Consider the following 15,707-nt stretch of genomic DNA (forward strand, 5'->3'; position numbering starts at 1 on the left):
CTGAAGTGTCAGATTGTGCTGGATTGTGAAGTTTAGCTAATAAGTTTTCAATTTCATCCTATTATGGATAGCCTAAAGGAGGAAATTTTAAGCCAGAGAGTAAAAGGAATAGTTTAAAAGTTTTAGGAGGATAGTTAGTTGTGATGTGTATGATTGAGAAAGAAAGAGATGTGGTGGAGAAACCTTAAAACTATTGAGGCAGTCCAGATAGGAGGTAATGAGGCTCTGAACCAGACAGGGAAGATAGAATATCCAGAAGACAACTCTGGGATTTATTGATAGTACTTAGATATAGGGAATGAGAAAGAAGAAATGGCTTGAAGATGATTTTGTATGTTGTAATCTACATGAATAATGAGGCTATGAATATGAATTAAGAGAAAAAGAGTAGAACACTTTTAGGGAAAAGGATAATGGGTTCTGTTGTAGTTTGTTATATTTGAAGAGAGCTTACTTAAAAGTAATTGTATCAAATGTTTGGGGTTTTTTGGGGAATATCCATATATCTCAGAGAGGATCCTGGAATTCTTGGTAGGTATATGCCCACCTTAGGTACTTTTCTATAAAGTTCTACTTGGATTTCTTCTAAAGCTCCTTTTGTTCAGTTTTTATATGGGCAACCTCCTTGAAAATGGATTTTTCTTTTTTTTTTTTAAATTTTTTTTTTCAACGTTTTTTATTTATTTTTGGGACAGAGAGAGACAGAGCATGAACGGGGGAGGGTCAGAGAGAGAGGGAGACACAGAATCGGAAACAGGCTCCAGGCTCCGAGCCATCAGCCCAGAGCCTGACGCGGGGCTCGAACTCAGGGACTGCGAGATCGTGACCTGGCTGAAGTCGGACGCTTAACCGACTGCGCCACCCAGGCGCCCCGAAAATGGATTTTTCTTAATTAGAGAATTACTTTAATTTTTGGATGGTAGGTTTCTACAAATAGAAGACTGAACACCACTGACAAAACTAGATTTCCTAATTCTAGAATTTTATTTCATGCATGTGATGACTTCCATGGCTTTGCTGGAATGGGTGCTTAAATTTTCTATGTATGTGGTTATGTTTTTAAAAGTAACTTCCCAAAATGTGGATACTTGTTCATTGCCTATCGAAATGTCTCTAGAGACCCAATCCTATGCTTATACTTGATGATGAGAAGCCTATTTTGTTTGCTTTCATAAAGTTGTACTTAAAGTAGCCCAGAATTCTCCAACCTCTTTGAATTCTGAGAATGGAGTTTGCCCAGGGTAGAAAAGTCTAGTGAGGTGTGGGGACTAGTTTGTGGCTGGCCAGGTCCCATGAAAAGATAAATGGAAAAGGAAAGTAGGGAGATCCTGTTGGTCCTCAAGCAACTGGTGATGTTAGGGAGGGAGTGGCTCAGGTAGAAGTTGGGGGTGGGAAGGAGGAATTGGTTCAGTCTCAACTGGCATCAGTGGCTGGAAAGTACTCATGGCATGATATGAGGGACCAGCCGCTATTCATTGTAGCCAAGGAAGTGTTTTTAAATTGAGTATTCCATTGATTTATGATTTTAAATTTTATAGTGAAATAGACTGTAAAATTTTTTTTCCCAAGGTTTTTTCTCTAATAAGAAAAATAAAAACTGATATTAAAACTAAACTTTTTATATCAGAGTGCTTGTCAGCACTTATAAATATCCCTTCATATTATCAAGATTCGGGAAAGAGAAGAAAGAAGAAAGAGAGAACGTGAAGAAAAAGAAGAATATGAAGCTAAATTAGAAGCTGAAATGAGAAGTTACAACCCCTGGGGGAAAGGTGGAGGTGGTGCTCCTCTGAGAGATGCAAAAGGCAATCTGATAAGTATGTTGCTTTCATTGATCTGTTGTTTCTAAAAGAAACTGAACTGTTTTTAAATTTTTAAAAGAATGGGGAGTAGAAATGGGAATCAAAGCCTCAAAGGCAAGGTCTCTTTTTTTTGTTGCTTAATACAAAAGAAGTATTTTGCAATAAATGTAATAGCAGTTTGGAGGGTCTTTTTTCTTTAGAGTACTATTTAACTTTGTTACACATTTTTCATCCTCTAGTGCTAACTCAGTTGCAGAGAAAAGCTCATGTTAATTGGTAAGTTTTAACCCAACCTAGTAATTAGATTTAAAAAAAATCCTAGTAAGAAAAACCCCTTATTAAAAATTTTTTAAACTAGTAAAACATATTTAAAATAGGTGATCTGAAATAGTTGTGGGATGTGGTGTTTCATATATAGCCATATACCTGCATAGTGCAAGGACTCTGTTGGTAAATAAAGACCTGATCTCAGAAACTTTCTGGCAGGTTGTAAAATCATGTCGATGTGTCTTTCAATTATGTACCCTCAAAAATGTTTGATCTAGAAACCACACAAGGCACTTAGCAAAAGAGGCCTTATACAACTTGTTATATATATTAGGATGGTCTCTATTAACTTTTAGATATGAATAAAAGTAGACAAAGATGGATTTTTTGAAAATTGTTTCATTAGAAATTAGAAATGAATAATAGAAACCCATTAAATGGTAAAAATATAGATTTCATGTTGTTCTTTAGGCACTATACATTAATTTTAGTGATAGTTGAGGGATGTAGTCAGAATACTTTTTGGATATGAGTTATTAAGAGTTCTTAAATATTATGATTTGCTTCTTTGTTAAAGATGGCTTTTAAAAAAAAGTATTTGAGGTCCACTTAAATTACTACGATAACTCTTTTCTCATAGTTTTGAAGACTGGAACTCTTAACTCTTTTTTATAGATGAGATAATTTTAGGTGATATATAGATAAACATTTCTTATTTTAAAAGTTAAATGTTTATTTGAATATATATTGGAAAAACACTGGTTTTTCATTTAAGGATAGTGCTATAACATTTCCTTTTAAAGTACAGGTATTAGTCCAGGCATTTAACAAAAAGTGCTATAAGAAACAACCCCTATTTCTCAGAGGCTTGAAGTTTAAGGTTTAATAAATAAAAGTTTACTTCTCAGTTAGGTCACATTCTTCTTCTTTTTTTAATTTTTGAGAGAGAGAGAGAGAGAGAGCGAGCGCAAGTGCATGCATGAGCAGGGGAGGGGCAGAGAGAGGGAGAGAGAGAATCCCAAGCAGGCTCTGCGTGGTCAGTGCAGAGCCCGATGCAGGGCTTGAACCCATAACAGTGAGATTATGACTGAGCTGAAATTGAGTCCGACACTTAACTGACCCAGCCACCCAGATGCCCCAGTTATGTCACATTCTGATGCTGTTTGGGTGGTTTCTATTATATTTGAAATATGTAGTAAAGATCTGTGTTTTGCCATGTGATGATGACCAAGACCATGTATCCTCTGTACTTTGTTTCCTAATTTTAATTTGGTTGCTGGCTTTTCTAGTTACTCCTGTTTTATCTTTGATCTTTTATTACAAAGAAAGAAATTTAATGTTCGTCCTTGTCTTAGCTCTCTAGGGAAGATCTTTGATCTCTTTATAAGGGGAATTGTTATTAATAAATATTAAAATCTATTACCCGTACAAGTAGAATAATAGCAACCCTTTTTAAGTAAATATCTCTCATTTTTATTATTTGTATGACACTTAAAATCTGTTTCCTTTCTAAGTTCTTTATTCATTAAAGTTCTTTTTTCAAGTTCCTATAAAAAAAACCACACTGTTCTAATGTCTTTCAGTGGATGAATGAATAAACAAAATGTGGTACATTTATACAGTGGGATGCTACTCAGGAATTAAAAGAATGAACTATTGATGCACATAATAACTTGGAAGAGTCTTCAAAGAAATTATGCTAAGTGAAAATAGCCCCTTTCTAATGGTGACATACATGTATATTCTCAAAATGACAAAATGGTTGGGGATAGGGAGTAACTCTAAAGAGATACCATGTTGGAGTATTTTGGGGTGATGAAACAGTTCTGTATCCCGATTATGATGATGTTACATGAGTATCACGTTAAATTTTTTTTTTAATTTTATTTTTTATTTTTTTAAATTTACATCTAAATTAGTTAGCGTATAGTGCAACAATGATTTCAGGAGTAGATTTCTTAGTGCCCCTTACCCATTTATCCTATCCCCCCTCCCATAACCCCTCCCGTAACCCTCAGTTTGTTCTCCATATTTATGAGTCTCTTCTGTTTTGTCCCCCTCCTTGTTTTTATATTATTTTTGTTTCCTTTCCCTTATGTTAATCTGTTTTGTCTCTTAAAGTCCTCATATGAGTGAAGTCATATGATTTTTGTCTTTCTCTAATTTCACTTAGCATAATACCCTCCAGTTGCATCCATGTAGTTGCAAATGGCAAGATTTCATTCTTTTTGATTGCTGAGTAATACTCCGTTGTATGTATATACCACATCTTCTTTATCCATTCATCCATCGATGGACATTTGGGCTCTCTCCATACTTTGGCTATTGTTGATAGTGCTGCTATAAACATGGGGGTGCATGTATCCTTTTGAAACAGCATACTTGTATCCCTTGGATAAATGCCTAGTAGTGCAATTGCTGGGTCGTAGGGTAGTTCTATTTTTAGTTTTTTGAGGAACCTCCATACTGTTTTCCAGAGTGGCTGCACCAGCTTGCATTCCCACACATATTAAATTCTTTAAAAACTACACAAAAAAAAAAAAAAACCCAATTAAAAAAAAACCACTTAACCAATTTGAAAGATAGTGAAAGTATCTCCTACTTCTAACTGATTAGTAGTGAGAGTAAATGTTTCTTTACATATATTTAAGTATTTGTGTTTATGTATTGTATTTGAGCCAGTTAGATTTATGTTTGTTTTTATGTTGATTATTAAGACACAATTTGCATAAGACAAAATACACCCTTTTTAAAAAATTTTTTTTAACATTTATTTAGTTTTGAGAGACAGAGAAAGAGCATGAGTGGGGGAGGGGCAAAGAGAGAGACACACAGAATCCGAAGCAAGCTCCAGGCTCTTAGCTGACAGCACAGAGCCCGACCCAGGGCTCGAACTCAGGAACCATGAGATCATGACCTGAGCTGAAGTCGGATGCTTAACCTACTGAGCCACCCAGGTGCCCCAATATACCCTTTAAAAAAAAAAGTTTTATTTATTTGTTTTTGAGAGAGAGTAAGAGCGTATGGGCCCTTGTGAGCGGGGGAGGGGTAGAGAGAAGAGAATCCTAAGCAGACTCCGTGCTGTCAGTATAGATCCCGATACAGGGCTCAATCTCATGAACTGTGAGATCATGATGTGAGCCAAAATCAAATTGGATGCTTAACTGACCGAGCCACCCAGTGTCCCCCAAATTTATCCTTTATTATTCAGTGAGTTTTGACAACTGATTCCAGTAGCCACTGCCACAGTCAAGATATAGAACATTTCCAGTATCCAGCCCCATACCTTTGCCAACCTCTGATCTGCATTCTGACACAATAGTATTGACTTTTGTGTCTTTTTTTCCCTTCATGTTTTTGAGATTTATTCTTGTTGTTGTATATGGCTGTAGTTTACTTTTTATTACTGAATGGTATTGCACTATGTGGAAGTACCACAATTGTTTATCCTTTTACCTGTTGATGGATATTTGAGTTGTTTACAATTTAAGGCTATTATAAATAAAACTGTTATAAACATTCACCTGCAAGTCTTTATGTGAACATAAATTTTCATTTTTCGTGGTTAAATGCACAGAAATGGAATTGCTAGGATGAATAGTAAGTATATATTTAATTTCATAAGAGACAACCAGACCATTTTCCAAAGTGGTTGTTCTATTTTGAAGCACTAGGTTTCTCGTTGCTTTGCATCCTCATCAGCCCATGTAATTGTTCTTCTTTAAAATTTTAGCCTTTCTAGTAAGTAGGTAGGATAAGTCATTGTGTTTTTTTTTTTAACTTTTTATTTTGAAATAACTCAAGACTTAGAGAAGAGTTGTGAAGATATAGAGGGTGCCCTTGTTAACATCTTACATGATCTTCGTATATATAGAGGGTGCCCTTTACCTAGTTTCCCTTAATGTTAACATCTTACATGATCTTGGTATAGTGACCAAAACTAGAAATTAAAATGGGTTCGATACTATTAAATAAATTATTAACTTTATTTGGATTTTCCCCTACCTTATTCTGTTCCAGCCTCTAGTCCAGGATCCCATATTGTATGTAGTTGTCATGTCTCTTTAGTCTCCTTCAAGCTGGTAGTTCTTCTGTCTTTCTGTGTCTTAATTGTTTTTATATATATAATAGCTTTGTTGAGATCTCATTTTCCATGACACAGAACTTATCCCTTTGAAGTACACAATTCAGTAGTTTTTACTATATTCACAGAACTGTGCTACAGTTTTATAACATTTTGTATTGCCTCAATACTCTTGTTGAAAATCAGTTGACTGTAAGGTTATTTATGGACTCTTAAGATCTGTTCTGTTGATCTAGATATCTATCCTTATGCCCATATTACGCTCTCTTGATTACTGTAGCTTTGTGTAGTAGGTTTTGAAAGTGAGAAGTGTGACTCTTCCAACTTTTTCTTTTTCAAGATTGTTTTGTCAACTTGACTTCCCTTCCATTTTCAGATAAATTTTACTCTTGTTTGTCAATCTGAATAAAAAAAAAATTGTGGTAAGATTTTCATTGGGATTACCTTGACTTTATAGATTAATTTGGGGTGGCCAGCATCTATATTGTCTTTTGATACATGGATTTGGAATATTTATCCACTTACTAGTCTTAGTTAACTTCTTTTAGCAGTATTTTGCAGCTTTCAGATCTTGTAACATATTTTGTAAATTGTATCCGTAAATATTTCATATGTTTTAATGCTGTTTTAAATGGTAACATTAAAAAATTTCAATATCCATTTGTTCATTGCTAGTGTATAGAAAGACCGTTGATTTTTGTATGTTCTTGCTTAACTCATCGGTTTTATTAGGGGTTTTTTTGTACGTTGAGATTTTTTAATATGGGCAGTTATCTGCAAATAGTTTTACTTCTTCCTTTCCAGTATGAATACTTTTCAGTTATTTTGGTTGATTTACAGTGGATAGGAACTCCAGTACAATATTTAGAAATCTTGAGAACCAACATCCTTGTTTTGTTCTCGATTTCATTTGGAAAGCACTCAGTCTTGGCTGTAGGTTTTCTGTAGATTTTTTTTTTAAACCAGGTTTAGAACATTCTCTTCTTTCTCAGAGTTTTCATCATGAATATATGTTGAAGTTTATCAGGTGCTTTTCTACATCTTTTGAAACGATAATTTCATCTTTCTTATTACTCTGTTGATACATGGTGAGTTACATTGGTTTTTAAAAAAAATTCTAATCATGTATTGCTGGTTTCTTTTTATTTGTTGTCAATGTTTTATTTTTTATTTTTGAGAGAGACAGACAGAGAACAGGTGGGTCAGGGGCAGAGAGAGGGAGACACAGAATCTGAAGCAGGCTCCAGGCTGCAAACTGTCAGCACAGAGCCTGTTGTGGGGCTCGAACTTGCGAACTGTAAGATTATGACCAGAGCCGTAATCAGATGCTTAACCGACTGAGCCACCCAGATGCTCCTACATTGACTGATTTTTTTTTTAAATGGTGAGCTGTTCTTTCTCCTGGTATAAACCCTATTTAATGTTATTTTAATTTTTTTTTACATGTTGTAGAATTTGATTTGCTAGTTAAGGATCTTTGCATTTAGGCACATAAGGGATATTTGTCTGTTTCTCTTATAATTTTGTCTGGTTTTGGTATCAGGATGATGCTGGCCTCACAAATATGAATTGGGAAAAGTTTCCTCTTCTGTTTGTAGAATTCACCAGTGAAGCCATCTGGGCTGGGAATTTTCTTGTTGGGAATCTTTAAACTATGAATTAAAATTTTTTAAAATAAATTATTTAGTTTTTTAAAGTTTATATATTTGTTTTTGAGAGAGAGAGAAAACATGAGTGGGAGAGGGGCAAAGACAGAGAGAGATTCCCAAGCAGGCTCCACACCATCAGTGCAGAGCCAAATGCGGGGCTCAAACCCAAGAACTGTGAGATTATGCCCTTAGCTGAAATCAGGCACTTAACTGATTGAACCACCCAGGCACCCTGAATTCAACTTATTTAATAAAGACATTTAGTTTATTTATTTCTTCTTGTGTGAACTTATGTGGTTTGAATCATTAAAGGAATTTATCCATTTCATCTTTTTAGTTTATTGGCATAACATTTTTCACAGTATTTTATTATTCTGTGTCTGTAGGATCTACAGTGATAGTTCCTCTTTTATTCCTGATATTTGTAATTTATTTATTCTTATTTTACTTAATGAGTTTGCCTGGAGGTTTATCCATTTTATTGATCTTTTCATAGAACCAGCTTTGGTTTCATTGATTTTTCTGTTTTTCCCTTCGTGTTTCATTGATACCTGCTCTCATCTTTACTATTTTCTTTAGTTTACTTTGTACTTAATTTTCTTTGTCCTGTTTTCTTAATGTGGAAGCTTAGATTATGATTTGATTTCTTTTTTAATATATGCACTTAAAAATGCTATTAATTTCCTTTTGAGTACTGCTTTAAATGTATCTCACAAATTTTGATACGTGGTTTTTTCATTTTCATTCAATTCCGTTTTCTAATTGTAATTTTTCTTTGATCCATTGATTATTTAGACATTAGTTTTAAAAATTTCCAAATATTTGGGTATTTTCTGAGTAACTTTCAGTCACTTTTAGGGTATATTCTCTTTTGTTTAGAGAATATACTTTTTTGTTATTTCAATATTTTTAGGTTTGTGAGATTTATTTTATGGACCACGAGTTAGATTTTTATTTGTCTTAGAGACTGTGATCTTTATAAGTAAATATGTATATTTTAATTTGGAAATATATGTTAATAGTTGAATCAGGGTTGAAAATTTTCTTTAGCCCTCTGAATTGATTTATTAAAGAAGAGTTTGTGTATCAGTCATGATTGCTGAATAATCTTGGGTCTGTAGAAATATTTTCAGCCATTTTCTTTAAAGTGTTTTGGTATTTTCCACCAAAGAACGACTAACTTAACAAAATTAATTTTAATTTCAAAGTATATGTTTAGGTTTATAAAAAACATAAAATAAAATAAGGAATGAAAAAATTTAAGTACTGTATGTATTGTTTACCTGTAGTAGCTATCATAAAATTTAACCCTGGTCTAATAAATTTTTCAGATAGTAGAATTATTTTCCCAATCATGAATCTGTAATATTTTATTTTGTTCTGTTCTTTGTAGAATTATTCTGTAATGCTAGCAATTTTATATTAAATACTATGATGGTGTACATTTGAAATAAAGGCCATTTTTTGGGACATCTTTGCGGTTGGCAAATTATACTCTTCACCAAAGTGCCTTGTATAATTTTAATTTTTAGCTCATTTCAAACCTTTGTTTTACACCTCACAGAAAGATAGACAAGGAGTGACTATTTGATTGATAGTTTTTTCTAATAAATAGCAATATGGACTTGTCATGATTGCTGAATCTGATAGTCTTAAATAATTATGCACTCTGCTGACATCAGTTTTCTTTTTTTATAAATACATTGACTTATCTAATTGAGAGTACTGTGTATAGTCACAACAGTAAAGAAAAACATGCTATTGATTTTTGAGTTTATTATAGTTTTTGTTTATATGACATTTATCTCTTAATTTATGGCTTGTGGATGAGATTGCATTCCCTAAGCACTCATTAGTTTGGTAACATGGCCCTGGGTATCATTTTCAATGGAGTGAGCTTGATATCCATACTCTAGTAACAGAAAATCGAAGAGTACTGTACGCATTGTTACTCATAGTGACTTCTCATTTGTATAGTCTGATCTTATGCTGTTTTAGTGAATTGGATGATGAGATATTAATTTCCCATTTAAGTTCTTTTGTTTAATTTGGTGACTTTTTAGGGATCACAGCTGTTAATTCATTACTTCAACTTCCTCATCATCTTTCTATTTTCATTTACCTTCCATATCCAGATAAATCCCATGATTTGATGATGGTGGCGGGAGCACCCAGCTAATTTTTGCCTTACCAATTCTTGGTACTTGGCAGTTTCTTTGCAGTCAGTTTCTCTGATTACAGTTAGTCCCTTCTTTCTTGCATTTTCCATTTTTTTTTACTCATTTCTTCCCTTTAGCATCTAAATATACTTAGGTTACTTGTATTCTTCAACACAAATAAACAAAAACTCTGCCTTGACCTTACACTTATCATATATAAAACACATTCAAAAAGTAGTCTGTGGTTGTTGCTGCCACGTCTTACTAACTTCTTACTGTTTCATATTCCATAAAATGAATTCTAGCTCCTACTGCTTTATTGATGTGACATTTTCAAAAGTAACTGATGTCCTGATTTCTGATTTAGTGGATTTTAGTCTGTCCTTACTTTCTTTGAACTGGATTGACAGTTCCTTCCTTTAAGTTCTGTGCATTCTCTCTGATGCTGTCTTCCCTTCAGCTGACATTTATTGGGATGTGTATTATGAACCAGGTTAAACTCTTCTAGGTTTGTGAACATTATCTTTGTTCTAGGGCTATCTTCAGACATTGTGTGTTCCTTGAGTTAGATATACTCTTAACCTCCATCTATTTTCTCTCCCTAGCTGCCATTATTACTGGTAATGCTTCTATTACTACCAGGACTGTCTTTACTATCATCTGCAGAACAGAATAGAGAACCATCAGCTTGTGTTTTAGAATATTCCGGAATAGGCATGTAATCTCCATTTTCCTCTCATTGCTTTATTAAATGTGTTTTGTGATCTAGTTAAGCTGGACTGCTTTAATATTGCCAGAACACTCTTCCTGTTTTTCCCCCTTGGAGCTGTTTCTCACATTTTTCTGTTTATTATCCTTTCTGATACATCTTCATCTCTGAAGCTCCTATCCAGTTTCCAAGTCCAGACTGTCCAAATGTTGCAGTAGGATATGAACTTCCTGATTCTGAGCTCTGTTCTCTCTGGTAACATTTCCTGTTATTGGCCGTGTTGTATCTGATACTGTGATTCATGTTCAAAATACATTCTTGAACATAATAGGCTTTCTGATAAATACGTCTTATGTCCAGGTTTAAATTCTCTTTCACTGCTACCTTACAATCCCAGTTGTTTTGTAGAGAAATATTTTTTATTTTATTAAAGCTTTAGAGTTCTGTAGTCATTCAGGTCTGTTTTTAAGATTGATTTGTTGTTTGACCTGGTCCTGTGTGCTTAGATTTTTGTGATGTGTATGTGGTATCTACTGTTGTGTAAGAAAAATTACCCAACATGTAATGTTTTAATATAACAAACACTCATGATCTTGTGGTTCTGTGAGTCAGTAATTGGTGAATGGGTTAGCTGGGTGGTTCTGTCTCAGGGTCTTGCATGAGGTTACAGTCCAAAATTTCAGCCAGGTCTGTAGTCATATGAAGGCTTGACTGGGACTGGAGAATTCATTTCCAATATGGCTCCCTCTGTTCCTTGTCATGTAGGCCTTTCCATAGGACTACATCATTGTCTTTATGATACAGTAGCTGACTATCTTTGAAGTAATAGATTAAGCAAGGTGGAAACCATAATGTCTTTTATGAAATAGCCTTGGAAGTCATAGGCCATCATCCTACAATGTTCTGTTTGTAAGAAGTGAGTTTGTAACTCTGGCTTATGTTCAAAGGGAGGGTAATTGAGCTCCATCTTTTAAGAGAGGATTGTCAAAAAGTTATGAATATATTTTAAAACTCCACACTACATGATTATATTTTTTCATTAGGAATGCTAATGAAGTTGGCTAAATTTCACTATGACTTGTTTTGAATTGTTGGTGTTTGTTCTGTATTTACAGAGATTCCAAGTTCTGAAGTAACATACGTATGAATATGGTTTTTATGGCCTGTCAAAGATTTTTATATTCTTAACGTCTTGACTGATTTTCATAAGGTTATTTTTTGAAAATCTTCTTACAAGTTTTAATAATTTTGTTTCTGTTTTCAGGGCACCAAGATACCATTGAATTATTCCAACCTATCCTACTGTTTTCTCTGATTCTCTAAGAAAATGTATTAAGCATACTAATTATAGAAATGTATTTGTTGAATTTATTTTTCCCTCTTAGCTGATTTGAATAGGATGCACAGACAAAATATAGATGCCTACCATAATCCAGATGCAAGAACATTTGAAGATAAAAGGGCTGTTGTATCTCTAGACCAAAATTTAGCCACCTCAAATGCTGAGAACTTAGAAGATTCTGCAAATAAAAACTCAGGTTTTTAATTACATTCTATTTTTGTTTGTTTTACATTTTTAAAGCTGTTCAGTAATATTTCTCTTCTGTTGTCTGACAAAGTTCATATTATGATTTTGAGAATTTGGGTACTCAGAGTCAGGAAGCATAACACATTCATGTTATTTATAATACCTTTTCTCAAGTATTAAGTAGTTTGACAAAAGTGAATAGGGAAAAAAAGTTTGCTTCTTAATACTATGTATTTCTTCTGAGCTTTATAACTTATATATACTTGAGCTGCTACTAAAATTTTTATTTTGCTGGTGGGAGGACATTTCTTAAAGTCATATAGTCTACACATACACAAATAGTCTCTTTTGCTTCTTATATCTGTAACTATTTGATTAGTGAAAGTGCATCAGATGTGATATGATACATTGTACAAAGTAACTGTTTTTGTTATATTTATTTTTTTATTATTATTTAAAAAAATTTTTTTTTCAACGTTTTTTATTTATTTTTGGGACAGAGAGAGACAGAGCATGAATGGGGGAGGGGCAGAGAGAGAGGGAGACACAGAATCGGAAACAGGCTCCAGGCTCCGAGCCATCAGCCCAGAGCCTGACGCGGGGCTCGAACTCAGCGACCGCGAGATCGTGACCTGGCTGAAGTCGGACGCTTAACCGACTGCGCCACCCAGGCGCCCCTGTTTTTGTTATATTTAATTTTAATTTTGTTTAATTTTTTTGCTTATTTTGTAGTCATTTACCTTCCCTTGTAAAACCACAAAGTACAAAGAAATTAGGTTTAATGTTTTAAAAGTTTGATATCTGATCACGTCTCCATTTTTTAAGCAAATATGTTTTCTTAAACTATTTATTTTGAGAGAGAGTGCATATGCACGTGCACATGGGGTAGGGGCAGAGAGAGAGAGGAGAGAATCTCAAGCAGGCTCTGTGCTATCTGCACAGATCCCAATATGGAGGTCAAACTCAAGAACTGTGATATCATGACCTGAGCTGAAATCGAGAGTTGGACGCTTAACTGACTGAGCCATCCCAGGCACCCCTTAAGCAAATCTTTGGTTTGCTATTAAACAACATTCTTTATTTATTTTATTTTATTTTATTTTATTTTATTTTATTTTATTTTATTATTATTTTTTTTACATTTATTTTTGGGACAGAGAGAGACAGAGCATGAACGGGGGAGGGGCAGAGAGAGAGGGAGACACAGAATCGGAAACAGGCTCCAGGCTCCGAGCCATCAGCCCAGAGCCTGACGCGGGGCTCGAACTCATGGACCGCGAGATCGTGACCTGGCTGAAGTTGGACGCTTAACCGACTGCGCCACCCAGGCGCCCCTAAACAACATTCTTTAATGAAAGGTTCTGTAAATAGAAAATTATTCAGTAACTTTATGACTTGGCAGGAAAAGTTGTCAGCATTTTTTTATCAAGTATATATGAAAATGTGTTAAGTATTTAAAATTCAAGGGAATTTTAAAAATATTTTGCACTATATGTTGCACTATACTTTAATGCCTATAAAAGTAACCATTTACTACAAATTCTGCTTTTGTACTAACACAAAAGTTTTGATTTTAGACTAGAAAAGAACTTCACAATAGAAAGTCTTTCTGAAATATCCCTGACTGATCATATAGTCTTTAAAAATTAAAAAAAAATTTTAACTCATATGGAGGCACCTGGGTGGCTTAGCCAGTTGAGCATCTGACTTTGGCTCAGGTCGCGATCTCATGGTTAGTGAGTTCAAGCCCTGCATTGGACTCTATGCTGACAGCTCAGAGCCTGGAGCCTGCTTTGGATTCTGTGTTTTCCTCTTTATCTGTCCCTCCCCTGCTCATGCTCTCTCTCTTTCTCTCTCAAAAAATAAATAAACATTAAAAAAAATTTTTTTTAACCCATATGATTATCTGGCCACATAGGCAGATTATGTAAGGAGCTATGATTAGAATCACTAACCTTTCATCTTTCAAGTCTTTGATGGTAGTGCTAATCTAATCTCTGTGGCCTTTTGGAACACTTTAGGAGATACACTATATGTTGTTTCCATGTACAACCTGTTCCACTGTTGGATGTCTAATTATTAGAAAGTGCTTTCTTACTTTGATGCACAGCTAGATTTTTACCTAGTGGATTCAGTCTTCCATTTTGGGAGCACTAAAGTAGAAATTTTTGATTTTGATGAAATTAATTTGGCTGTCATTCTGTGTCTGTAATAACCCAGTGTGCAGTAAAAACACCTTTCATTATTGAAGATATTTTGACTTCTTTTTGATACATCATTAGTTTTCTCTTCATGTGTTTCTTCTAGTAGTCTGTATTGAGATCTCAGTGCCAAATATTCTTTCTACACTTTTCTCCCACACCTGGTATTGTTGGTAATTCTGTCTCCACCCAAACCTTTTTCTATTGTAGTAATAACAGTTTGGGCATCTAGCTCTGCTTATCAAGCAGAAACACTGGAAAAATCAGCCGTTCTATGGCCCCTTCGCAATAAAACACACAAGCTTGATGATTGAATATGGACAGCAGAATTTACTGTCTTTCGCCTTTCAGTACACTGTCAGGGTTTTGGTGCTGACATTTTGGCCAGGATGTTTTAGTTTAAGAAATCACACAACATCATAAAATGTTAAAATTCCCCCTTTTTTGCGAATTGAAATTAAGAATTAACCTAAAATAAACTTTATGAATACAAGAAAGTATCCAGTCACCTAATTTGTTGCTTTGCTAGCATATATGTGTGAGTGTATGTTTATATAGGTACATGTGTATGTACACACATATATGGCATTTAATATTTTAAAGGTCTTAGGGAACTTGAACGTATCTGAAAATTGAATGTTATAATGTGTGCTTAAAATTCATTATCCTCTCATGTTTTTGAGGCCCTTCCCAAAGTTCATTGTTTTTCTTTTACTTTATGGTTCTAGAATGAAGAACCATATTTATGAAGTCTATACTAATTTGGCTTCAACTTAATTTTTAGTTTATTATGATGCCTAGATACATTTCCATTTTCTTTATATAGAGCACGTTTCCTTATGATTTTATTTTTATACTTTATTTTTTTGAAAAACCTTATTTTTAAAAATTTGTTTTGCTAATCCTCCTTTTCACCATAAAATTTTATTTTTATTTTTAAATGTTTATTTTTGAAAGAGAGGGAGAGAGAGCATGACCAGGGCGGGGCAGAGAGAAAGGGAGACAGAGGGTCTGAACTGGGCTCTGCACTGATAGCAGAAAGCCTGATGTGGGTCTCAAACTCATGAACCGTGAGATCATGACCCAAGCCTAAGCTGACACTTGACTGAGCCACCTGGGTGCGCTTTACCATACATAACATTTTAATATTTAAGTATTGATTTGACTTTCTGCTGATCTATTCAATGAAGCATTAATAAAATTAAATACAGAGGCAAAATAGACCTAAATGGCAGCTAAAATGCAAAGCATGAGTGAGAGAAATACATGATTTATATTGATGGTATAAACAATGAATCAGTAACTAAA

General features: G+C 34.2%; 1 protein-coding gene across 15 annotated transcripts in view; it reads left to right on the forward strand.

Annotated features, from left to right (window-relative positions):
- The window catches only part of CSPP1 (centrosome and spindle pole associated protein 1), a 155,645-nt gene that overhangs the window by 104,833 nt on the left and 35,105 nt on the right, over positions 1-15,707 (forward strand). For 12 of the 15 annotated variants that reach the window (XR_009253708.1, XR_009253709.1, XM_058699749.1 and 9 more), the window contains 2 exons: positions 1,670-1,817; positions 12,056-12,208. Coding sequence is in view for 13 of the 15 variants with exons in the window: in XM_058699749.1 (XP_058555732.1) it covers positions 1,670-1,817; positions 12,056-12,208 (301 nt within the window). In the remaining 2 variants the exon portion in view is untranslated. The remainder of the gene's footprint in view (positions 1-1,669; positions 1,818-12,055; positions 12,209-15,707) is intronic. The other 3 variants (XM_058699755.1, XM_058699756.1, XM_058699759.1) reach the window with 1 other exon arrangement.

Source organism: Neofelis nebulosa, chromosome 14, assembly GCF_028018385.1.
Source record: "Neofelis nebulosa isolate mNeoNeb1 chromosome 14, mNeoNeb1.pri, whole genome shotgun sequence".
Classification (NCBI taxonomy): Eukaryota; Metazoa; Chordata; class Mammalia; order Carnivora; family Felidae; genus Neofelis; species Neofelis nebulosa.